General features: G+C 30.2%; 1 protein-coding gene across 2 annotated transcripts; it reads left to right on the top strand.

Annotated features, from left to right (window-relative positions):
* Positions 1–190: 190 nt before the first annotated feature.
* Positions 191–27961, top strand: Frl (formin-like protein). 2 transcript variants are annotated; one of them, XM_018503881.1, is made up of 18 exons: positions 191–439; positions 7202–7285; positions 9213–9299; positions 11054–11133; positions 13643–13782; positions 15417–15592; positions 16207–16283; positions 17328–17643; positions 18045–18161; positions 18768–19008; positions 19088–19362; positions 19570–19837; positions 19922–20049; positions 20135–20579; positions 20833–21107; positions 21444–21557; positions 23672–23765; positions 27303–27376. In XM_018503881.1, exons 1-17 carry the CDS (start codon positions 209–211, stop codon positions 23744–23746), a joined length of 3129 nt encoding a protein of 1042 aa, XP_018359383.1. In that variant the 5' UTR covers positions 191–208; the 3' UTR covers positions 23747–23765; positions 27303–27376. The 2 variants fall into 2 exon arrangements, with proteins under 2 accessions (XP_018359383.1, XP_018359382.1); XM_018503880.1 differs by lacking the exon at positions 23672–23765 and having other exon boundaries at positions 209–439; positions 27303–27961.

The following is a 27961-nucleotide window of genomic DNA, read 5'->3' as shown; positions in this document are numbered from 1 at the left end:
GCGTGCGTGCGTGCGTACGTGCGTGCGATGTGTGTATCATCACACGTTTACGTTTACGTTTCTCGTTACGCCGTGCTGCGTCGAGTAATCTAGTAATATAGTGGTGGAGCGAGTCGACATCTCTGGGAAGATTTCCGTCCGTACGTCCGTAATATAATAATATTCGCCGGCGCAAGCCGCAAAGAAGCGCGCTCGCTAGAGAGGAAATATGGGTATCGTGCAGAGTCGCAGCGGGGAGGGCGATGGTGGTGTACGTGAGGTTTTCGTCGGCGGTGTGAAGGCTGGCATGCCTCATCACTCGTGTCAACTCAACATGGGCATGGGCATGGGTATGGGCAGCCTGAGCGGACCTCACACTCGCACGGGCAGCGTGCGCAGCGCGCCTAGACAGCCGATGCCGGACGCCCTCGAGCTCGAGAGGCGCTTCACCAAAGTGCTCGTCAGTATACTGAGTGCAACACCCTTTTTCTCATATTCATTATTTCATGCGCGGCAATCCTAGCAGACGATACCCCTTATCTCTTGTTATCGCCTAGTGCTTTTCACTACTTTTCACTACTTTTCGTCTCGCCTACTTTTTTTTCCTCAATATTTTGTATTCCGACAATTTAAAGTTACTTTTTGTATGTATACATACGTAGAATATATGTTAGGTCCAGTTAGGTAAAAGAAAAATTCGACTGTTGTGATTCAAGGTCACATATTAATTGTACAAACTTCGTTTTGAAATTTGAATGAATATTCACGCGAGTGCAAAGTTGAACAATTTTCGAAAAATATTTTCATTAAAGTTTAATATTTGATATGAAATGCCATGAATTATTTTGCATTCATGTGTACATTTTATCGTTATTTTTCTTATAGTTTCACCGATTTTTCGATGGTACGCAAAAATATTTAACCTTTAGACTGCCGGGATTTGAGATATTATCATATCATAGGCGGAGCCGATATATCGGCTTCCCGGCAGGATAAGATAAAAAAAAATTTTTTTATCATAAAATTTTTAAATAAGTATTAATAAGGGTTTTTACGGGCGCTGAATTTGATGGTAGTGTCAAATTGTAAAAATTTTCACGATCATTAAATTTTTCTATCAAAAAGTGGTTAAATATTTTGATTTTTTAACTCTCCTTTAGAATTACCCAGAGCTAACGATGTGGACGTAGAGAGTATTTATGTAGCTCCTTTTTCTTTTTTCCTTTTTTATTTTTTTCTATTTTTTCTTACATATGTTTCTTACAGAAAAAAAACTGATTTTCCTCCAGAGCCGCTATATCGGCTTTCCGGCAGCCTTAAGGTTAAAACAATGCTTATTTAGCAAAAGTAAAATAATTCCTTATCAATAAAATTAATGTTTACTTAAACATATCGTACTTGATTAACTTATGTCCATTTCTATCAATGATTTATTTTATAATCTCGCTTTAATTTTTTGTTTTTTTTTTTTAATTTGTAGGACTAGAAGAAGATAAAAAGTAATTTAAATTAAGATTAAAGTTAATTCACATTGACAAAAATTGACATTAACCATTTAAATTTTAATGTTTACTATAATTTGTACACTTTTATAACTTTTTTATTCAGTATTATTGCTGAAAATTTGTTAAGATTTATATCACGTCTCTCTCTCTCTCTCTCTCTCTCTCTCTGACCTGTGTGAGTAACGTTATTTATGAATAAAAATAATCACATACGTAATGCTCACTATCTACTTGATCATCGAACGTCTTGACATTCGAATATTCACGATGACTAATTATTATGTACATCCGGCACGTGTCTTCTGAACGTATGATGAATCTTTCATGATTTATAATATCATTTTACTAAAATTTAAAACGTTAGAATTTGATAAAAAACATTATAAAGAGGTAAAAATATATGCGAGCGCATAAAAAATATTTAAAAGTAACATTCAATAAGAATTAACTACTTGAAAGTAGATGAAATTTTTTAATTAGCCGAGATAAATCTAAATCTTAAGAAACATTCGAAGACGTATATTTAATTTAATTCATAGGATTCTATTTTTCTGTGACACTATTGTGATTTAAAGAAACTCTAATTTAGAGTCGTATAGTTAGCCCACCTCCTTCCCCCAATTAATTCAAATGGTGTTTTCACCATTTTAATCGACGGAACTCTTTCTAAAACAGTTTGAAACTCCAGAACTCTCTAGAGTTTTCAATACCAGAGAACTCTGCATATTTTTTGCAAATTTTGAAAAAGTGGAGCCAACTTCACAGAGGTGAGAGCATATCATTATCACATGCGATGACAGAGTTCTCGTGTAAAATCAACGCTGTTAATGTCGACCGGCTAGAACTTCCTTTTCGTGAAAGAGAACAAAGAAAAGTCTGAAGAGCAAGTGTACGCGCCGCGAAATGGCCCGTAGCCAAATGGTGTGCACGTGCGAATAGAGTTATTCCTGGGCATTAAATAAAAGAGCCTACCAGTCGAGGGACACTGGTCGCTGTTAATGGTGCTTAAACGTTATTGCTTGGCCGTGAAAATTTTTGGACAGTACAGCTAATTTGGCACGTTTATGCATATTTGAAGGAATCACATTAATAACATACATTTTGACAAATTTCATGTTTTATTTTTTTTTTATTTGTGTGCGTAAATTTTTTAAAGAAGAAATTTAAATTGATATGCACTGTTTTTATATTAAAACAATTTTTTATTTTGTAACTAACAATTTTTTGAGGTTACACATTGTATAACACTATTTCCATAATTATAAATATAGTAAAAATTAAATTTGTTAATTAATTATAAAGGTAAAATTATTGTATAACTGTGTAACCATAGTTTAAATTACAGTGTTTAGCACTAATTTTGTTCATGTCTAAAATATTAATAAAGTAACTTTGTACATAAAGAATAATCTCTTTATTTCATAAATAGTTTTTAAAGTGTTGAAAATGAGTCTTTTTTTTATACTAATTAGATTACATTATACTATATAAGTAATATTATATATATATACACACAAAATATTAAAGGCTTAAACGCTAAATTAGTTGTTTTATTGATATAATTGTGTATGATTTATATTATATTACAATATAAATCATAGAATTATCTGTTTTATTTAGATGCGTATCTGCAAAATCAGCGATCAAAGTCTCGAATATAATTTGTTTAGCAGAATAGGTCTAGAATGAGAAAGCGCTAATTCTCTCTTTAATTATAATAATCGGTGCTCTTCATTACGGTCACTAAAGATGCGTCGATAATAATTATATACATATATTATAGATATTGCATATTGACTGTATTTCTAGAGTTGACCCCCCTCTCTCTCTCTCTCCTCGTTTGATGTTAAATCGTAAAAGATGATCGATTATTGTATGCTAAGGCAGGTTGAAAAGAAAAGAAAGAATATTTGATTCGAACTGCATCGTACGACGACGTGAGTCGACATGTTGTCGGCGACGAGCGTTGCAATATTTTTCGTGCAAAAAAGAATTCGAGCATGGAATTGCGAGCATGGGCTTTCCGTCCGGTCCGCATATGTAGAGCTGCGTTACACACTGTCTGCATATTAGGGCGTTATAAGAAACCCAGTGTAATCGCAATGTGCATCATAATCGCAGAAAGAGACAGTCGTTGTTAAATGAACCTCAGTCGCGCGCTGTTTTTCGTTGCGACTATAAAGAACAATTGTTCTTTGAACTTGATGCACGGAAAGACGTAGAAACACGTTATTTTTTCATCCCTTCCTTATGAGATATTATTATTATATATTTTTTAATAAAAAATGGCTTCTTTTTGTGTTCTTTGGAGCTATTAAAATTTTACATGGTATTATAACTACATAGCTTTTAATAATAAAACTTTTCACGATATAAGAATTTAACCTAAAACCTATTTCGAAAATAAATATTATTTTAATTACAAATTATTAGAATTGTTTGATATAACGATTTTACTCATCGAAATGTGTGTTGTGTTACATTTTTTTAAGTCAATATATTCTAATATCTTTAATAATATTGTTGCGCCCGCGAAACTTTGCACCGTGAAATTTTCTCGAGTTTGCATGAAGATCGAGAAGTAGCGCGCGTCGGTTGTTCTCCGTGCCTGGATTTAGAATCGACAGGACGAGAGTTTCGTTCCGTTATGTTTCTGGGCTTTATCTGACTTTATCATTGTACTGATAGTTCCGTCATTAAAGTTCTGGTTTCTAAATACAGAAGTGTTGTTATTTCCGTGAGTGCGATGAGAGCGCGATCCATACGGAACGCGAGAACGCGAACGCTATGCGCGCGAACGTGACCGTATTAATATTCAATAATTCAATATAATATCAAAGAATTATTTTTATTAAAATAAAAATTTCAAAACGAACAGCTTTGCATTAAATATAATTTTTATAGATTAACAATTATATCAAGTAACATCATCAATACTAAATTTATTATTCAATTATTTATAATAAAAAGACATTTCGTATTTGTGTTGAAAATGGTCCACTGAAGTCCTTGTTAAACCTTTTTGTCGAATTTTTTAACATATTCGAGTGTCGATTTAACATAATGTGATTATGTTATTTAAATAGTTTGTGTTAATATTATAAATTGATGTTCACAATATTTCTTCGTGTCAAAATAACACAGTTTATGAATAAATGAACAAATAACATAAAAATAATGTGTTTTAAAACGTAATTTTTAAGATGAAGAAATAAAATATATGTTACTTTAACATATTATAAATGTTAATTTTATTGAAAAAAAAATGCTTCCACGGTTGGTTTATAAACTGTGTCAGTATTATCTTTTTAAGTAATATGTTACCTTCTAAAATATTCATCGTGTGTTAAATTAACACCCAAATTAAATGGACCGTATAAGACATGTGAAATATGTTAAATTTAATACAAATTTTCTCGCAAATTTTGACTAACATATAATTGAACGTAGGCTTCTTGAGGATAAGAGTAACTTCCTTAAATTGTCTACATGTACCGTTTAAAGACACTACTATATAAAGCTATATAGTATTACTTCATATTTGTATGTTTTTATAATGTTGTATATTATCAAGTGAATAAGTAGTAATATTAATGGCGCGTGTAAAATAATGGCGCAACGATGAAATCTGTAGATACTAGAGCGTAACTTTTCGGCTTTCTAAAAAAAAAAAAAGAGAATATAATTTCCTATACAATATAAACTGTTTCGTGATACTCTTAGAAATATAGTTTTTTCTAAATTTGAAAATAAAATCGTATATTCCTTTTTGCTTTATTATATAATTTATAATTCGAAACATTATTATAATGACAAACTTTATGATAATTCCATTATAATAGGGTTGGTAAAAAACATGTTTTAAACCGTTTAAAACATGTTTAATTGTTGTTTTTAATATATTTTAAACATGTTTTTTTTATAATACTGTTTAAAGCATATTTGAAATATTAAAAACATATTTAAGAAGAAACATAATGTTTTGTTCTTAAAAAAAACATTAGTCTTTGCCACCCTCTGCATTATAAATATTATAATAGAAAAATACAATGTTATTTTATGGGTAAATATTTTTTTAAGGTCAGCCCTTTCAAAATTCAATGACCTTGTCAAGATTTTAACCATTGCTTGTTATTCATTAAAAAATTATCAACAAAATGTTTAAAAAACAACGTCTTTTATTTCTGTTACGTACAGTGTTAAGAACTATCCTGAACACTCCCCTTCTTGCGTAATGACTTTCCATCGCGAAGCGAGTTACGAGAACATGAATGGACTGTTTCTAATACAAATACACAATGGTTTATCCTTTTTCTCTATTTACGTAAATTGTTAAATCGTCCTTCTTTCTCCTAGCAATTTTTTTTGTCGTTATACATATCGAAATTATTTTTTTTACATTAATTTAATATATTATTTTTCGTTATCTGCGTATCTCCGAAATTTCTTTTTATCATCGTCAGTTTTCGTGTTATAGGGACACATTTTTTCTTTCTTCACAAATTTGTCTCCTACAGAAATTCTTTTATCTCTCTCTTTCTTCCTCGTATTCTTCCCTTTACGTCTTCTCAACCAATATTTTTCTTACGTATACCCATTGAACATATTCGTATTTCAAAAACGAGTCGTTTCTTTTTTTTTTTGTTTTCTCCAATGTCCCTCTACCGTCCATTAATCCAATGCGTTTCTCTTTCTTCCGGGTCATTACCCTTTCACTCTTTCTCTTTTTCCTTCTTCTTTCTACCCATCACACATATATAAATTTGTTCAGGCATGACGTGGGTGAGGATGAGGGTATCGGCTTGGTAAAGTACAATGATTGCTACACAGAGGATCCTGGGCGTTACTAACTGACATGCTGCGACTAGGGAGCAGTTAATAATCTATTATAATTCGCAATTAAATTGAGAAAAATAAATTAATTAAAAGAAATAATCCTATTTTCGGTCAAAACAGATCTTAGTGCTTAAATATTTCGATGTCAATTTATATACATATCCAATTTTACAAAATCGCGCGGCGAAATTTTTTTTAAGCTCCATAAACCTGGCAGCATCAAATCAGCAAAATCAAATCGGAATATTTAGTACTTATTTTGTACTAAATTGTACCATTAATGACAATTTTGTATTGTGCGCCATTACGAAAAAAATCGTAGCGCGACTAACTTAATATCAAGTTGGCAGGACCAATTCGAAATAAAAGAAAAAGAGAAAAATACTTCATGTGTTGGACAAATCGGCAATTAAAAAGTAGAATTAGTGAGCATCGCAATCATATAAATAGGAACATTAGTCAGCTTTTTATTGGTCGCTAAGAAAAAAAACGTTAACGTGGTTAAATCTTGAGAAGTACATATATCTATAATTTCAATTACATAATAACATTTTTTATACAAAAAATTTATTGTTTTTAAAATATCTGAAATTCTATTAACACGTATTCGAAAAGAAACGAAAAAATGTCTTGAGTCTTTTAAAATTTGATTATTTTAATTCAAATAAAAAATTATTTCTATTCCATCAAAAATTTATATTAAAAAATTTTTTAGGCAAATATTAATTTGAATTATAATAATAAATAGAAAAAACATAGGAAATTGTATTTTCTATATTTGTAACATAAAAAAATTACACAAAATTTATAAAATTGATAGAATAGAATTCGCACATATATGCTGATAGATTAAAATAATAGATACAGTGTTTCTTGTGCAGGCCTCCATGGATCTACCACCGGATAAGGCAAAACTGTTAAAGCAGTACGACAACGAAAAAAAATGGGACATTATATGTGATCAAGTGAGTATATATATATATATATATATATAATTTAGAATCTCAAAATGAAGGTTTAGATAATAATTGTATAGATAGAGCAATGATTGAAATCGATGTAATCGATGCAAAAAAATTGTAACGAATATGGACGTATTACAAATTTCTCATACCCGGGACATCATGAGTCATTCCTAAAAAAATTAATTTTTTTTTTAAATAAAAACGTAGTTTCATTTTTATTTAAAAACAAACAAATATTTATTAAAAATATTCAATAAATAAAAAATATATAATCCCTTAATTATATAAAAAAATGAGACCATGAAAAAATCTTATATTTTAAAGCATATTTGACTGTTTGATTCTTTATTTGTGACCCTTGGTGTCCCGATCTCCTCCTATTCATGATTTGGAGACACGGCACAGCTAAACTTCGTTAAGATAAGTTAAAATTTCTTATTTTTCTCAACAACTGACACCCCAATATCCGCTTCACTATAGATATAGAAGAAGATGGAAAATTCTCCTTCTCTGAATGTGCTTTTCACTAAAAACTGACGGTACATTAGGGCCATTTCGATCAACTCTGATTAACTTTAATCGGTTAGTCCATTGGAATTGGCCAATCGCATCTGTCTTTAAGCGAAATGATAAATGCGATTGGTTAATTTCAGTGGCCTAATCGTCGAAGTTAATAGGAGTTAGTCGAAGTGGTCCTTACTGTCCTTAGGTCATCAAGTACAGAAAACCTACACACACACACACACAGATAGTTATCTACATATAGAATCGCCATCACCATTCAGCACAAAGGCAATCAGCAATTAACTTGTGCATACAGCATTCACCATCTCTGACAAAAAACACCTAGAAGCAGAACTCAACCATCTAAAACAAATTTTATAGAAAAATGGGCTTGATAAAAGAGGTATAAATAAAATAAAATCAGCAAATATACAGATAAAGTGATGAATCTTATCACACAATCAAAAGTATCCTTTTTATTCTCCTACATGTTAAAAAAACAACAAATGGGATAGGCAGGATACTAAACAAGCACAACATCCGAACGATTTTTATATCCCCTAAAAAGATAAAACAAATGTTGAGAAATCCCAAAGACCGAAGACCCACTCAGTTCCGCAAGAATATATAAAATGCTTTGCTCTTGCGGAAAAGTATACATTGGAGAGATTGGAAGAATAATCAATCTACGAATGAAAGAACATCATGTCGTTAGATGAAAACATGTCACACAGTTAGCATTATCAGAACACAACATTGAAATAGGATACCAAATATTGTTTAGTAAAACAACAACAATAGTCACTATTACATCATACTTCCCAAGAAAATACAGAGTGGCATAGAGATACAAAAACATCCCAATAATTTAAACAGAGATGATAGCTATAATATAGGTAGAATGTGGAAGACTATTCTCCCGGTCATCGAAGATTGATCGACCTATTCTCCCTCTTATCTCCATTCTCTTCCCTCATTCTCCTTCTATCTCTAAACAGCGTATATAGAGAGAGTCCTTTGGAAAAACAATTCAGGCTGCTTTTGGCTCTGATAAAATAAACTGCAATGTTCATGAAATGTTGGCATTCTAATAATGGATTTAGACGCGGAGATAACCCTTGAAACGCATAGTCTTTGTATCATAAAAATATATAACAAGAACATGTATTGATATTATGAAGAATAAATAAATACTACTATTTTGAATCATTTTAATTATAAATATAGAAATTGTGAAATTAGTAATTCAACATTAATACAGACCGAAAAGACAATTTATCGTCTGGCCATGGTTTCAAAATTAATGCTTTAGCAGAGAAAAGAGTTTATAAATGTTAAATATTATATTTATAATAAATTGAGAATTATAATTGAATTAGGTTCGTATACATAAGTTAGTCGTATAAAACATTTATATTTGCAGGAAAGAGTACAAGCTAAAGATCCACCGTCCCATTATTTGGCGAAATTACGTACTTATCTGGATCCTACAGCATCACGAAGCCATCGAGTATGTTTTTTAAATATATTTTATACATTTTTTTTCCCCCATTAACACGTACCATGTGCGCGCGCATTTTCATTTATACATATGTTAATATAATCATTTTTTCGAGCAAAAATTAATGTATTTTGAAGACATGTTGATTGCGTATGCTTATTTTAACCCTTCAGTAATCGCGTGGGGCTCAAACTGACACAGTTAAGTGTTGTTTGCTAACTTTATAATCCTGTAATTCATATGAAAGTGATAAAAATATCAATACAGATCAAAGTAATAAAACAAACGTTTTGACTTTTAATATGGTCATATCCTCAGTTTTACACAATTACAATGTCGCCATAAAATACATTGTAAATTAACAAAAATAATAAATTGTATATTATTTGTTATAAATAAATGGTATGAGATATTCTTCTTATTTTACGAATTCAATTGTCCGATCCGATCGAGTACATTATTTTAGACAATTGACTCACCTTTTGGTCAAATCATCAATTTAAGAAATTTATTCCGGTTCTGTATCTATGCGTACTGTAAGACAAATGAATTTCTTTTTTGAACTATTTTTCTCCCAAAATTAAATCTACACACACACACACACACACATCATCTCTTTACTTTAATTCTCAAATTAGCCATTTCATCACAAAAGCTTAAAATTGTTATACATGCAATGTGGTCTTTAACGTCGAAGACTATTTCTGTAATGCGAAAAACCAATCAAATCTTGATGCTAATTCATACGTATATAGTTTGAAAAGTATCCGCTTCCATTATAGCTTTTAGCTCATCATTACCTACATTGAGAGAAAAAAAGTGCTTGTGATAACTATTTTTTTGCATTAGCAAAGCACATATAATGTGCCGATTGGATTCAATAGTAAAAGGATTAGAGTTATTATCTATTATTTTGTATATATATTTATCTCGTAATTTTTATTTCTTAATAAAACGCATTTTATAAGTTATTGTGTCATTTTATGTCTTATTTCTAAGCATTATTTCATGAGTCGTACATTCCACATTATGAGTAATTTTATGTTCCACCCCACGGGGTATACGGCAAAAATGCAAGGATTTCAAAATTTTTTTTTAATATGAAAAATAAGTATTTCAGATTCCTAATATTTTTTTCATGGTAGTAGACAGTACAAAATTTTTGCTAATATAGTTTATATACCTTAAACATAGTAAATAGTAATAAATTAAGTTTTTGTTTGGTGCGACATATATGTCGGATTTATCCTACTCTACAATGCGTGTATTATGACTGTACAATGGTTGGGGAACCAGAATAAATTTCTCAAATTGACGGTCTGGTCATCAGGGAGAGTTAACTGCCTTGAATATAATGTACTTAATCGGATTGGACAACTGAATTCATGATATAAGAGAAGAAGAATATCTTGCACTATTTATTTATAAATAATACAAGGTTTGCCATTTTTTTGTTAATTTGCAATATATTTTATGGCAGCGTTGATAACTTGTGATTGTATAACACTGAAGATGATCATATTAAAGTCGAAAGTTTTGTTTTATTACTTTGACATGTATTGTTGTTTTTATTCATTTCGATATGGATTACAGAATTATAAAGTTAGTAAACGACCTCTAGCTTGATTCGATTAACTCTTACTTAAGAGACATTAAATTTCTTTATCTTTTTTAAAATGATAATCGGTTCTATCCGCAAGAAGTTCATTATCAAACAGATACTAATGATTACACAGTCGTATCGTTTCCTTATGTTCTTTCAGAAAAGAAAAATGGTCGGAGAATCTACATCGACTCAAGTATTACGTGACTTGGAAATATCCTTACGCACAAATCACATTGAGTAAGAACTGACTTTAATAATTACTTAACCATCATAATAATTTATTCAGCTTGAATAATTTTACCATCTTAATACACATTTTATTTTGGCTATCTTATGAAAAATTTTTTTTAAATTGTACTCTTAATTAAACTATTTTTGATACTCTCTAAATTTCTTAGAGTGAAATCTCACTTCAATATTGAAAAAGAGTGAAAAATTTGTACTCTTTAATAAGAGAAACAGATTTTCACTCTTATTAAAAAATACAAATTTTTCACTTTTTTATGGGGAGAGATTTTACACCTTTGAAATGAGATTTATTCCAAAAAAGGAGTGAGATTTCTTTCCTTTGGAATGAATCTCACTCCAAGAAAGGATTAAAAATCTGCCACTCTTATTCAAGAGTGCAAATTTTTTACTCTTTTTTTAATAATGGCAGATTTTAACTTCTTTGGAGTGAGATTTCACTCCAAAAAATTTAACACAGTGTGGCCGCAAAAATTTTCCGAAGATCACGTAGGTTTGGTTGTATCGGGGACATGGATCTCTATCGTTTCCCCAAGGAATTTGACGAAATTAAATCTTCATGAAGAATCTTAATTTGAAGAATTGACCAACAGAAATAAAAAATCATCGTAAGAAGAAATTTTTTTTATATAGGCATTATATTTGTATGATTTGTTCATGAAAATTTTCACCTTTGACTCTGTGGGAAGCTGCTTTTCTTCTTCTTGTTTAATTTGCTCCTATTTTCAATGTAAGGAGATTTCGTCACAGATTTCATTGAGAGGCGACATAGAATATACAAGGAAAAATCTCAAGTGCCTTTGAGCTGGATGGCAACATAAGTCATCAGCCGATAGGGAACCGGCAGTGGCTCCGAAACCTCGCGGTAAGCGGCATGATATCCGTCGCTGGGATGGGACGAAAAGGTCAGGAGCAGGAGCCGATGCGCCTGCGCAAATACCGCGAGTGAGAGCCGCGCGAATATGAGTCATAGATTGCGGTTACAGGCTTTATCAAAGCTTACGAATAAGAGGCAAATTTTAGTTGAGGGATTATGTAGCGCATGGATAATGTAATGAAGATTATTTTCAGAATTGATAGACTCTTGTAAAGCGGAGCATAGCGGAAGTGTATGTGGTTCAGTCGGAGGGTAGTTAAAGATGATAGTTGTTTTCCATTTACACACAAGTGAAACTGAGTCTGAAGTGAGCTGAGTACTTCATACTCAGATTAATGATGTCATTATTTGCTTATTTTGGTAAAAAGTTATCACATGACAACACAGATTCAGAACTTCGTTTTTAAAATGAATTTACGAGACTCACTGAACAGCACACGGTCTCGATCTTGTGCAGATTATAGACAAAAACTCAGTTAAATCTCACTTGTCATAATGCAAAAGGAACGCGCATTCAACTGAGTTATGACGTCACAAGTGAGAATTATCTGAGAATCGGTGTAAATGGACAGCAACTAATACATGGAGTCGTGAATAGGATATCCACATATACAGGAAGGATCGTCAATGATATTTTTGCGGGAGAGGCTGTAATTGAAGTAGTTACTTCTAAAACTTTAGCGTAGTAATAAGAATGGGTATGAGATACATACAACCAAGGTTTTTTGTTCTTGGAATAGATGTTCTTAAAATAAAATTCGCCTTTGATTAATGACGAGCGTTCAATGTATTTATCAAAACTGTTTCTCAAATAAGATTTGGGAATAGAATAAAGATTCGAGTAGAGAACCTTAAAATTAGATATCTTCGCGTATGGCACGTTTGACTAATTAGTCTACGATTTCGTTGCCAAGAATGTCGCTACGAGAGAGAATCCAAATAAAATTCAACTTGATTTTACTTTACCGTGCCTTAAGGATGAGGGCTTTAATGCGAGGAATTAAATGATTATTGTTACGATGACTGCTAAGGGCATCCAGAACGCGTGCGTCCGTGCGGACGGGCGCGGTCGAGCGCACGTGCGTGTGTGCGTGCGTGCGTGCGTGTGTGCATTTGTAATGTTGTCATATTTGCTCTCAGAATCTTAAAAATTTCGCTACTTGTATCTTTCAAAATTTACACAACTTTAAATCGACATCTCATTCCGATAAGATCTAACTTCGCCAACTTTCTTGGAAAAATAATAGAGGGACGTGTTCTCATCACAACCACGTGACTTTAAAAAAATTTTTTAAGTTGATATCGGGCACACAGTGTAATTGCGATATTTATATTTTTCTTTCAAATACGTTGTCAAAGGATGGTTTTAAATGAGTAAATTTTCGGACTCTTGGAATTTAAAATTATCAAAGCATTTGAAATTGTTTAATATCTAAAATGAAGAAGAGGAAGATTGCAACTGCATATATTCTATTTTATTTTATGCAATGTAATTACATATTCCATTGTATTAATCATTGATCACATGAATAATTATACTAATAGTGTTCAGTGTTATACGTTTATTTGTTCACGCGAATCGACTTTTTGAACATCTGTATTTTAAACCGAGCATTATTGTAGATGGGTGAGAGAATTCTTAGATGAAGAAAATCAAGGCTTGGATGCTTTGATAGACTATCTCAGCTTTAGATTATTAATGATGCGACATGAGCAACGACTTTTGGAATCCTACACAAATTCTGAAGAAAAATTGCAAAGCGGTAAGAAGTTGAAAATTAAAAAAGTAAAATCGGAGAATCTATCCTATAGTTTACTAGATATACATATAATTGTAATAAATTAAATTAAACGTACTAATCTTTTAAAATTGACAATGAGTACAATAAGAGGGCCTTACGACGAATACCAATCGATTTCAGTAAAACTCGTTGTAGCAATTGGTATTGAAGTGTTACTAAGCAAATAGATAAGGTGCGCCTCTCAAGTGTTTAAAAAAATTTTTTTAGTATAGTACAGTGCGGTTAATAAGTGCGGTTAATAAGTAAGTTCAAGTAGACCGATTAAAGAGCTTGATGCAGCGATAAAGCGCTTGACTAATAACATCGACGTTGCTGGTTCAATCCTGAATTTTTAAAATTTAATTATTACACAAAATAAAGAAGCATTAGCACCAGAACAGAAGAAATTTCTCTTATTAATAAATTCGTGGGCTAATTAAATAAAATCTTACGTTATATGATGAAATTATTTGTAACGATGACGGTATAAGAACATGCACTATTAAACGCACCTTCACATAAACCGTATGACATATATTTTTAAGCAGGTAAAAATTTTGATCAAGCATTTGCAGAACTGTTTGTTTTTAAGAAAGTAAAAACGAGAAATAGCATTTCGTGAAGATTGTATCTAATTCATTAAAATTCATAAATGAAGTGTATTTTTCTCACGAATGTAACTGTAAAAACGCAGTTTTTGTACGATGTGCAAGATGTCGTGCGAATGATTGCTTTGCTTGTTTTTATAACAAATATGACATTTAATATGTACTCTATTTATTTCCAATGAATAAAATGTTTCACATTTATTCGTGTTGTGTATAGTAATCAGTTATTAAACAAATTTTCTTGGCAGAGAATACAAACGGTGAAATGCACCTTTGTAACATATAATAAATAGACAAGATATAATAATCTATGTAATTGATTTTGTGTAATAATTGTATTTTACTTAGAAAAAATTTTTGAGATTTGAATTAGCAAGGTCGAGAAATTACTAGTCTCAAGCGCGCTGCGCCACCAAGCTCTTGGATCAAGCGTTCTATTTGAACTTGCTTATTAGCTGTACTTATTATACTCAAAACATTTTTTTAAACGCTTGAGAGGCGTACCTTATCCATTTGCTCAGGTATCACTTGACGTCAATACCAATCGCTATAAAGAATTTTGTTGAAATCGATTGATATTACGTCGTAAGATGTCCTTATGACGTTTCTAATAATATAATATTTACGACAATATAAATTTACGATAAATTATACACAATAAGTATATAAAGATAATTAATTAATATTTTGATAAGTCGAACTCTACATTTATTTAGAAAAACAAATACCTGCTTTTTTCGTTTAATCACGGATTGCTACAATAGTATTATTAAAGATTACGTTACTATCCGTGGAAAATATTTTTGTGAATAAAAAAAATTCCCTCTTTCTCTCTTTTTGAATAAAAGTCCATTTTTTAACAAAAAAGGTCTAAGGAGTTTAAGACATTTACATAAAGATTATTGAATGAATATTGTGTATGTAAGATAATTAGATACTAATGTTCTTACGATAAATTGACTTATCGTAGATTTCAAAAATAATAAATCGGTGATAATATTAACACAGCGGGCACTGATACCTCACCATTAAACAACGGATGCTTGAGGCCGCCTCTTCACGAGCTTAAAGATAGTCCTGGGGTCAAAAGGAGATCTCGACATGTGGCACGCCTAAATATGGGTGAAGCAAAGGATGATATTCATGTTTGCATACTGTGCATGCGTGCCATCATGAACAATAAAGTAAATATTAATTCTCATACAAGCAGCTGTTTAAGATTAATTCTAACATTCGAAAATCCAAAAAGATTGTGACTCTTAGTTTTATCATTTTAACATGTTCATATCAATATATAATTAGAAAAGAAAGTTCCACAAATTATAAACATAAATTTTAATTTTTGCATAACGAATCCGTATATTTTTACTAAAATTAAATAACATGTATTATTTTATGTAAATTAAAAGTAACATGTATTATCTTATATAGATACGAGTTTCAACTTGTACATATTGGATTTTTTATACTTATAATTTATTTAAAAATTTTTGAATATTTATCTACTTGTTGATAAAATAGATCTTTGGACTTTATTTGTCTATGATCAATTTGTATCTTCTTATTTTTTCTGACAAGGAAAAGATTGAATATATAACCCTTCGATTTTTTTTAATGAACTTTTAATTCTTCACACCAAAATAAGAGACACGTATTTTTTTATATGTGCCCTAAGTCACTTTTAAAGGGTAAAACATTTCTTCGAAAAAGATTGATTTTTTTCTTTCGGATCGAATATCATCGAAACTCGCCTACGTATAATAAAATGTATGAATATATTTATATCGATTTTTCACAGTATGGATTTAACATGGTTATTCAACACAGAGAAGCTATCAACTGCATTGCATTGAGTTTAATTCACAAAAGTCTGAGGTAAGTCATGTATTGTCTATTATTATCTCGTATTGCTTAGAAATGATTTTAAACATGTAACAATATCCATAATGTGTCGTAACAACTTATTCATTTTATATTCAAATTACTATAAGTTTTTGCTCAAGAATTGCATATCCTGAAAGGGGTATCGTTTAAAAATCTTTATCTTTTAACAGGGTAAATTTTAACAAAGCACTCGTATGCAAGTACAACAGACTGAGTCGAAAAATACCATTTTGCAATTTTTGAGATATTCGAAAGATCGCCGAATAAGAGCGCGCATCTGCTCAATCTACTATCAAATGCACACGGGATATTATCAGCACTGGAGTAATTGTTTTTTTCGTCGCTTATGCATAATAATTCGGAAGCCAGTGAACATTTTTTGCGTGTCATTTCAATTTGGTTTATCAATTTTGTCGTCATTTTTATACTTAAGATCGCTAAATCTTAAGTCTGCTGTCAATCTTTCAGGACAGAGACCGACGGGAGCTATTTTACTTTGTCAAGAAAAATAAAACATTTGTTTCATAGCAGCAAAGGTAATTTTTTGTTTTTTTATTATTTATATTTTATGAATGATATAAAAAGTGATAAAATGACAGTCGGCTAGTGAACTGTCGGGGCGATATCAGTCTGCCATCCCCTCAAACATGTAAAAAAATACGATATAGATAGGATAGTTGTGTCATTTCAGCAAAGTTGGAATTTGGTACAATAATAGTTCATTACATATAATATAAGAAAAATAATCTACTAGCCTTTCGTCAGAACAAGACTTTGGCAGATATAATAAGTGTCGGTTGCTCAAATGCATCGGCCACACACCAAAGCGTTCAAGTAAACTATCTCTTTGACGATCTTTACTAATTAATTTCTCATAAATTATTGCGAAAATTACAAAATGATACAGGACTTTTCGACTCAGTTCAATTTACTTATACGAGCGCTTTGTAAAACTTACCGGACTCCCTGTTATATTGTTTTGTATAATTGCTCTCATGATTTAGCCATTACACTAAATGTACCACTCTCTTTCAGGACAAAAGCTTTAGTATTGGAACTTCTCGCTGCAATCTGTTTAGTGAAGGGTGGCCACGAGATCATTTTGTCAGCATTTGATAACTTCAAAGAAATATGTTCTGAGAGGAGAAGATTTACAACACTTATGGAATATTTTACTCAGTATGATAGTTTCCATATAGAGTTTATGGTTGCTTGTATGCAATTCGTCAATATTGTCGTGCATTCGGTAGAAGATATGAACTTCAGAGTACATCTACAGTATGAATTCACAAAGCTTGGATTAGACGAATATCTTGAGAAGCTTAGACACACAGAGAGCGAAGATTTACAGGTCAGTAAATTGTGAATGCGTATAAAATTTATTAATATAATTAAATTATTAATGTAAAATTTTATAAACAATGCACTGATTGTAATAAATAAATATTCTTATGTTTGTATCTTTTAATCAGTTACATAGGGAACATAAAAATAAGACGATAGATATCTAGCGGAAAAAAATTTTATTCTTGTTTTTACGATGTAATTTAATAACGATCGGTGAATCAAGATATCTGTTATCGTATACGAATACTTTAATAAATTCATAGCGATCAATATTTGTATAATACAGAATAAATAAATACTTTCTAATTGTTGAGTGAAATATTATGCCTTATAAAATAATTTTAGTTTTATTAGTTTCACTTTTATGTTTTTATATAAATTATCATACGTTATCTTGTGCTTTAGGTTCAAATCTCAGCTTACTTAGATAACGTATTTGATGTAGCTGCCTTAATGGAAGATAGTGAAACAAAGACTGCAGCATTGGAAAAAGTAGCGGAATTAGAAGATGAACTTGGTCATGTAAGCGATATAAACTTTCACTTTTTCTATATAAAGCCACTAGGAAAACAAAAATTGGTCTAAATACATAATTCATAAAATCTAATTTATAGAAACAGCTTTATATAAAAATGCACTAGAACTTGTTTAATTATTGTTTTTTTATACATATACGAATATATATTTAATAAATTTTTTTATCAGAGTACAATAATTACACAATGATCTTTTAACATTTCAATTTTTATTTCCGACTCACGATTTAAATATTTAAGTAAATACTGAGCTATTTAATGATTTTCATTCTTTGCCATTATTATTACGATGTTTCCGATTCGATATAGCTTTGCAATTTTTTAAATTGACATTTCTAATGCTTCACTGTAAAGTGAAATCGTTATTCGTCAATATTATACTGAGGAAGATCCAAACTAAGGATCGAAATGTTTGTATTCAATTTCTATCAATATAATTTCTACACATCCTGTGTTGGTCGTACAAACTTTATTATAATTATTTGATTTATTTCTTTGAACCTTTATTCTTTAATGTATCTATATAATTATATGTATATATATATATTATATATATATACAATATATATATAATTGATTGCGTTTGATACAGGCACATGATCGTATGGCAGAATTAGAAAGAGAATCGTTAGCAAAATTGGCGGAATTGGAGACGGAGTTAGGTGCGATCAAAATGGATTATGCCGAGGCTTTGGAAACGCGTAGATCAGTGGAGGAAGAACTCACAGCCTTAAAGAGGCAAAGGCAGGATTCTGCCCGAAGACAGAGTGTCCTGGAGAATAAAATTATCGAGCTGGAAACTCTCACGGGAACACTAACGAAAGGCTCGTCAGGTATCTTAGATCGAAGTATTGATATAACTAATAAACAACATAGGGCGAAATCCCGTTCAAATGCCTATCGATTTTTCAGCCGCTAGTCTACGAAATGGCACCGCAACAAGTCCTCTGAATAATTCGGATAATATTACATCAGAGATATTCACCTCGACACCGTCACCGACGTCGCATGAAGCGCTTTCAGCAGCTCCTGCACCACCACCTCCACCTCCTCCACCGTGTCCGCCGCCGCCTCCTATGGCACCTCTTTCTCTGGGAGAGCATAAGTTACCACCGACTGTCCCGATACCTCCACCACCTGCCGGCATGATGCAAGCACCCAATGGAGCAATGACTATCAAACGAAAAGTATATATTTCATTTATTCTGCATTTCTATATTGCATTAACACTTAAATAATCAACGTTGAATATATTAATATATTTTTTTTAGTAAAACGTGCATTTGGTTGTTTATTGACCATTATGGTCTTTTTTATTGCAAGAAATTATATCGGTTCGTTGTTTTTTTTCCCAGATTGTTCCTTTGACTTAATATAAAATTACATTCTCTCAGGTCCAAACAAAGTACAAGCTTCCGACACTTAATTGGATTGCTCTTAAACCCAATCAAGTACGGGGTACTATCTTCAATGAGCTAGATGACGATCGTTTGCATAATCAAATCGACTTTTCTGACTTTGAAGAGCGATTTAAGATCGGCATGAGTGGACACGTAGCCAATGGTAACAGTGAAATCGATGGACTTCAAAACTTTCCGAGTAAACGATTTAAGAAATCCGAAAACGTATCACTTTTGGAGCACACAAGATTACGAAATATTGGTAAATAAATCATTTATCATGAGATAATATGTGATACGTAGAAATAAATTTTTTACTTATTTCTCACTCTTCTTCCAACTTTAGCTATATCGCGCCGAAAAATGGAAATGCCAATCGAGAAAGTAATAATGGCGGTGAATGCTCTCGACTTAAAAATCCTTTCGCTTGAAAATGTAGAATTATTGCAACGTATGGTGCCTACGGATCAAGAAGTACGCTTGCTTTATATTTGATATTATCGTTATTAAAATATCTCACTTTATATAACATCAATAAAATAATATAAATTAATTTCAGATTAAGGCTTACCGCGAATATATTATAGAAAAGAAGAATGTCAATTTGTTGACTGAAGAAGATAAATTTTTAATGCAACTTGGTAAAGTCGAAAGAATATCTACCAAATTGTCGATTATGAATTATATAGGAAACTTTTTTGACAATTTACATCTCATTACGCCACAAATACATGCTGTGATATCTGCATCCAGTTCGGTTAAGAGTTCAAAGAAGTTAAGATCAGTATTAGAAATTATTCTTGCCTTTGGTAACTACCTAAATAGTAGCAAACGGGGCCCTGCGTATGGCTTCAAATTACAAAGCTTAGATACATTATTAGATACGAAATCGACTGATAAAAGGATGTGCCTTTTGCATTATATTGTTGCCACGATACGCGTCAAGTTTCCAGAACTTATTAATTTTGAATCAGAGTTAATGTACATCGACAAAGCTGCGACAGGTACGTCTTATTTAATTATCTACAATATAGGAATCTTCGTATTTAATTACAATTTATATAAAAATAAGTTAATGAAATAGTGTTTGGTATAAAATTTGATTTACATTCTGTTCTTATGTAAAATGTTTTATTTTATTTCTATTGCACAACTACACACACACACACACACACACACACACACACACACACACACACACACACACACACACACACACACACATACACAAAATATATATTTATATAACAATTTCAGTTTCACTAGAGAATATAACAACTGATGTTCACGAGCTGGAGAAAGGTATGGACCTTGTGCGAAAAGAATTTGAGTTACGCGGCAAAGAGAAACATAATACGGTATTGCGCGATTTTTTGAATAATTCTGAGGAGAAATTACGCCGTTTAAAACTTGACGCACGTACCGCCGGCGAAGCATTCCGAGAATGTGTTGAATTTTTTGGAGAAAGCCCGAGACAGGCTGATGCCAACACATTTTTCTCTCTTCTTGTTAGATTCGCGAGAGCATTTAAGGTATATTAGTGATTACATTCTAATAGCTATAAAAATTTTTAATGTATACTATAGTTTTGTTAGAAATCGCAATAGCATATAATGAATACATAAATAAACAACAAAGAAAATAATGCCTATAACAGTCGAAGCTTCAATTCAACGCGCAATTTAAGAGGCTACAAATGTGATATATAAAGAATCATGGAATTATTTAAAAACATGGAATTATTTAAAAACAACCTAAAATCCAGCTTCGACCGTTATAGGCATTATTTCTTACTTGTGTATTTACGTTATACGGTCTTAATAAATTATTTATTACTGCATAAATTGAACAATAAAATGTATCTACAGGCAGCGGATCAAGAAAATGAACAGCGTCGTAGATTAGAGGCTGCTGCAGCAGAAGCTTTAAACACTTCCGAAGAAGTTATAAAACGTAACAAATTAAATCAAAAGAAACAACAGGTATGTCGTATGTTTTTAATGTTTTACTTTTGTATATTTACAGTGTTAACTCCTACGTAGGTTTATGAATGAAATCAAAGCACTTAAATCTTTTTTACTTAAATTATTAGTATTTAGCATGTGCAAATTGTTAATACCTAACATGTGTTCTAATGTATCAATTTAAAAACCTTTTATTTTAATATACGTATCTTTTATGCTTTGTAAACACGTTATTCTTATAATTGTAAAAATTATGCTTTATATAAGGAGCATTTTAAACCGTCAAATGTATTAATCATTATATTATACATTTGTGTTTCCCCTTGACATTATAATGTTCAGAGACAAATTATATATTATTCCATGCGCGTGAAAATAATAAGATGACGCAACCAATTGATCCCCTCCGATCTTAATAATAAGCTTTCTTGACATTTCTATTACTACATATTTTTACTGCTATATATTTGCTGATCTCTATTTCTATTTTAAAAATTAAAAAAAAATATTTCTATATTTTTAATTATTATTCGGATAATTTTTTCTTCCATTAAATATAACCTTGTTGTGTATTTACATTTATTAATATGACTTATTTTATTGTATAATTACAATTTCTATTGATTACCACACACACACACACACACATCACACACACACACACACACACACACACACACACACACACACACACACACACACACACACACAATTATTTTATTCACATATTTTTTTAAAAGCAACTGTGCTGTTTGTACGCCAATTGATTCCTCTCATTATTCTGTTCATAAAAGAATTAAGATACAATTATTAAAAGGTTAATAGTTTACAAGATATTTAATATTTCACATTAAAATGTGTTAGTATAAAGTATAGAAGCCCGTAAATTATTGATTTTTTATAGCTTTACCTTAATAGTTTTATATGCAGAATATTCGGAGGAATCATATTATGTTAAAAAAAATAATTTCATTTAAAAAAATGGCGATAACTTCTGTATGATTTTGAAAAATTAATTTTTTTTTTCAAAAATTAATTTTACTAATATTTGTGTTCCTTCAGATTGTGTACAACTTTTATTTGAAATATTTTTTCTATATCTTATTTTCCGAAATATTCCATTACGTTTGAAATAAAATGTCCTGTACATACATATACATACAGGATGTTACAGATACATATTAGGCAGTACGACGGGTTGCGCGGCAAACTTTGCATGGCCAAGCGTGATTTAATAGACAATGACAGTGACTTTATACATTATAAAGTTTATACTACACAGTTTTATTATTTATATTATAAAGTTTATGTTATAAAGCCACTGTCATTGTGTCTATTAAACCACGCTTGGCCATGCAAAGTTTGCCGCGCAACCCGTCGTACTGCCTAGTATGTATCTGTAACACCCTGTACATATATGTTATTATTTATATTTTTCTGAGCTTCTCTTCTACAACATCAATGGTGTAAATGCATTTAAAATTAACATTCATCACATGACATAACGTTATATAAATAAATAAATCATACCTTGATACTTACATTTAGACGGTAGTTCGAAATAGCTGTCTACTTCTTTGAAAATTTCTTTGAAAAAACTTAAAACTCGAAGAAAGTTAATGAAACATATAAATGGTTTTATAAGTACTTTTATAAAGATGTATATATGTATGTAGAGAGTATCGCCTTAATTTGACAAAATGCTCGTGTATCTATAGATAAAACGGACTAAATTGAGATGAAAAGTCATGTACCATTTTGCAATTTTTACAATAGTTAATGAGAAATTAATTACTAAAAATCGCCAAATAAGCGCGTATCATTTTTTTATATCAAGCTTTAATTCATAAACTTTATTAAAAATAGTATAGTTATAAATATTTTCATAAACATATGTATGCGTATGATAGAGCGAAGCGAGTGAATGAATAAGTGATTATTAAAAAAATAAATAAAAAAGACATTTTTTTTGCATGTGTGATGTAGCATGGCGTTTTACAGGGATTTGAACGATTACGTTGATCCTGATTATTTTACGCGTGCCTTTTTATAGTTATTCCATTTCTTAAACACATAGATTTTATAAACATCTGTTTTTTTTTTATTTGTTACATATTTATTTGGATTTAAAGTCACCGAAATTTTGCTGTAACTCGAACAAGAGTCTGTTACACCGCCATCTTAATGAACTGGAGTTCAGAACATAACAATGTAGAAACATAACATGTAAGTCCTCACTCACTTCCTTCTATTAACATATGATTTTTAATATCTACATACATATCACACATTACCAAGGTATTTATTGTTGGCAAAAATCTGAAATTTTTAAAGGATTTTTTTTATTCTTTAAATTGTTGGATTTTTATTGAATTTTATCGGTACTTACGAAAATTTTTGGAATTTCATTTTTTAATTTAAATTCCATTTTTTTTTCGAAAATATTTTTTTAATCATTTTTTCTTGATAATGTCAATCATCAGTTAGCAATAAGCATAGCAAACATCCGCGTACATTCATGTACAGTCTCATATATAAATATATTTCGCGAGTTTTTATTTTAAAAAATCAGGATAACAGAAGACAATACAGCTGATTGTAACAATAATTCATTGATGCTATTAGTATACTTATTGTAGTGAGCCGCCTTCCTACAGGTTTCGTGACTCTAGTTATAGAAAATAATAGTCTCTCTCTTATGGAATTCCTATCTTTTATTGCTTTAAAAAATTCTCCAATCTTACTTGAAATTTTGAATAAAAATATTTGGAGAAAAATCTAGGAATTCTCGAAAATTTTTACAATATTTCAGTAAACATCCTGATTACATGCAACGTACAAAAAATTTGTTTATCAAACTTTCTCATTAATAAAATGCATCATAGAGTATTTATCATTAATACATCATAGTTTTCAGATTTTGTATTTTATTTTATTATAGATACATATAAATTTAAATGTTAGGAATGATCATTGTTGATATTATTTTCAGTAAAATAACAACGGTTACTTTAAAGTTTTATTTAGCGACTCTAATTTCTTATTTTTATTTTTAAATATATAATTAGCTGTTTTCAGCATATTAATGTATAACTTGTGCATAATATTAAAGTTATAAAAGTAAATTTTATACAAATTTATAAATTTATTATTTAAAAATTATAAAGACATAATAATCCAAATAAAAATAGTTACCTACAGTATTATTTTTATTGTGAACAATATTTATAACAATTATCGTTATTATCTAAAAGAAGTTTGTGTTGAGTATATAAATAATTAAACGCTCGCTCACATACACAAACACACGTATAATACAATTCATACATATGATTTGACCTATTTAACCCGTCATTTTGAATTTCGTGTAATAGCATATATACTTACGTAAAATTTATGCTTGAACTTTTTATAGCCAAATTCAATTTACAATTACATTTACTGCTATATTATGTTTTTAAGTATGTATTTGCCCTTTTTTACTGCAGATTATATAGAAAATCTAAAATTCAAATAGTCATTATTAATACGATAAAATAAGTCATTATTAATTCGATAAAAAATAATAATTTCATGAAAATAAGTTAACAGTAAAAAATACAATTTATCTTAATTTATCAAAATCCTGATATATTATCCAAGTTCTGTCAACGGCATGTTCATCGTGAAAAAAATCTTTGGAATATGTATTGCATCACTTCGAAGAGAAAAAAAAAATTTTTATGAACTTCTCTCTCTATGTAATTTGACATATATTTATTTAATTTATAAACGATATATTATTAAATGTCTTACATAAATTAATATAGAAGTTTAATATACTTATTATTCACAAATTAAAATTTTATGTGTATATATATATATATATATATATATAAAATATGTATATATAGTATTAATGTGTACATACAAATAATATAAATATGACACACCAAGATAATATTAAAAATTGTCTTTATTTTTTTAAACAAAGGTACCTTTACCTAAAATTATTTTGATAAAATTATTTTTATCACGAAACTATCTCGTAACAAGAAAAATATGAAATCTATCCCGATTTCGAAAAAATATTGATTACAAGTGAATGTTTTGTATATACAAATATGCTTCATAAACTCATATTCTTTATATCTGTTAGTTATTAATAACAATCAAAGTACGCATTTGCATGTTTTAACTCGTATTGATGTTGCCTGAGAAAATTCTTCTATCATCGCTTTATTTTCATTGCTATAAAATTTCATGTATCGTATAAGTGCGTAATGTACAAATAAATATTATATTAAATTTTTTCTTGATTTGAAATTATAATTTTAACAAATTTTACTTTTTTAAATTTTTTAATAAATATATAATATACAGAGAATTTCCAGGTTAAACCGCTAAATATAAAATATGAACTTAGGATTTTAAAACAAAAATTTCTTTTAAGTTTACTCACAAACGCTTCGTTTAAGATATATTGATTTTTTAAGTTTCAACTATAGTTGAAGTCTTAAATTCACACTTTAAGTTTGGCGGTTTAACCCATGAACACCCTATATATAACTTTAATATTAAACAATATTATATGTTGAGAAATAAGCCCGATAAGATTTTATTAAAACTTTAGTATATTTGTATAGCAATAATATCTTTATTTTAGACCGTATATGTGAGAAACACAATCAATACTAGAAATTAAAAAATGCCTATTACACGGTCGAAGCTGGATCTTCGTTGCTTAAATAATTCAATCTTGAATTACTAATATATACTATATGTACTTGCATATATACCATATTGTAGTCTTTTTCAAACTGCGCGCCGAATTATTTTTCCGGACTAAATAAACGCAATTAAAACTACTCTAGCAATCGCGAATTAAATCGACAAGCAATTAATAATTTGATGCTACCATCAAACATTATATATTATAAAGATGTTAATATGTTAAAACTGTTAATAAATTCATTGCGAAATATATTACCTCGGCCGGAACTTGAACCCGGATCTCTTGTATTTCGTACGAGCGTCCTTAAGCTATTAGTAGACCACCGAGGTATATATGCAAGTACACATATAGTATATATTAGTAATTCAAGATTGAATTATTTAAGCAACGAAGATCCAGCTTCGACCGTAATAGGCATTTTTAAATTTCTAGTATTGATTGTATAGCAATAATTTATAAGTTATAGACAGGATGTCTATAAAGTCTGCTATCACCCTTATATATTTTGGAAACAATTTAAAATTATGAAAAACCATAAAATACATGTTCGATCATTTCGAGGGGCTTCTGCAACCTCCTCAATCCCTTTAAAGGAACAGCCTTTCGAAATGAGCGGACACGTATTTCGCAGTTTTTTTTTCATAATTTTTAACCGTTTTCAAAATATAAGGATGTTAGCTGATTTTAGACATCCTATATATTTATGAAACATATCAGGATGTTCCGAAATTTGTGAATTAAAATGAAACTACAGTAAGAAAGTTTTCAAGAAATATTGAGTAAAAAAGTTATGTGTACATTTTTATTTCAAGCAGTAAGTTTGTGAGATATTGGTTGGGTTGTTTCACCTTTCGATAAACTTCAGCTCACTCTAACTCTAATTTAGATTTAAAGAAAAATTTCTTAAAAATGTCTTAAATTTCTTCTCTTTAATTTAATCTCCCTAATTTACAAATAACTTTCTTACTGTGGTATTTTGATTCACGAATATCGATATAAATATTAAAAATTTTTTCTGTTATAATTAACATTCTGTTACATATTATCAGGATGCTGTTATAAACGAATTGAAGAATAAGACACGATTAGTGCAAGAGAAAAAGTTGCTGCAACAAGATGAAGTGTACAATGGCGCTCTAGAGGATATTCTTCTTGGTCTCAGGTCCGAACCATATCGCAGAGCGGATGCTGTAAGACGTAGCCAACGACGACGTATCGATAATCATAGACTCTCGCGCACTGCCGAAGAACTTGAACTCTAATTTTTTGACATTTCCGACGCGTATTTCAAAGTTTTTCTACTGAAGAGAATAAATTTGCCTTGTAATATTGAAACTTCATTATAACTTAGGAACTTATTCTGTAACTCTTATCAATCATAGTGCTACAGTTACAGTCGTTAAGAGTTACAGAATAGGTCCCTTAATTTTATATAAATACGACAGGAATCTCAATAAAAAAGCACTAATAGTTTGAGAATACTTTTGAAAATATTAATAGCTTGCACAACTGAATATATACACTTGTACATTCTTTCAATTTTTGAAAGTCTTTTACAAATATACTTTCTTATAAGTATACAAATTCGAAGAAAATTGTGGAACGACGACATTCAGTATGTACAATTAGAAGAAGCTTGTGTGCGAATTGAATAGTGGTGCTGAAAATGCAATAGTTATAAATTTGAAATTTAAAGCTTTAGGATATA

The sequence above is a fragment of the Trachymyrmex cornetzi genome, unplaced genomic scaffold (genome assembly GCF_001594075.2).
Source record: "Trachymyrmex cornetzi isolate Tcor2-1 unplaced genomic scaffold, Tcor1.1 scaffold16, whole genome shotgun sequence".
Taxonomy (NCBI): domain Eukaryota; kingdom Metazoa; phylum Arthropoda; class Insecta; order Hymenoptera; family Formicidae; genus Trachymyrmex; species Trachymyrmex cornetzi.
The sequence above is the reverse complement of the archived record's forward strand: the minus strand, read 5'-3'. Positions and strand labels throughout refer to the sequence as shown.

Bases quoted from the DNA above. Each gene is read 5' to 3' on its own strand.
- Frl (XM_018503880.1), top strand. From the start codon at position 209: ATGGGTATCGTGCAGAGTCGCAGCGGGGAGGGCGATGGTGGTGTACGT. The intron at 7,286-9,212 runs GTGAGTATATAT...TTATATTTGCAG, and splicing joins GGGACATTATATGTGATCAA to GAAAGAGTACAAGCTAAAGA. The intron at 16,284-17,327 runs GTAAGTCATGTA...ACTCTCTTTCAG, and splicing joins TTAATTCACAAAAGTCTGAG to GACAAAAGCTTTAGTATTGG.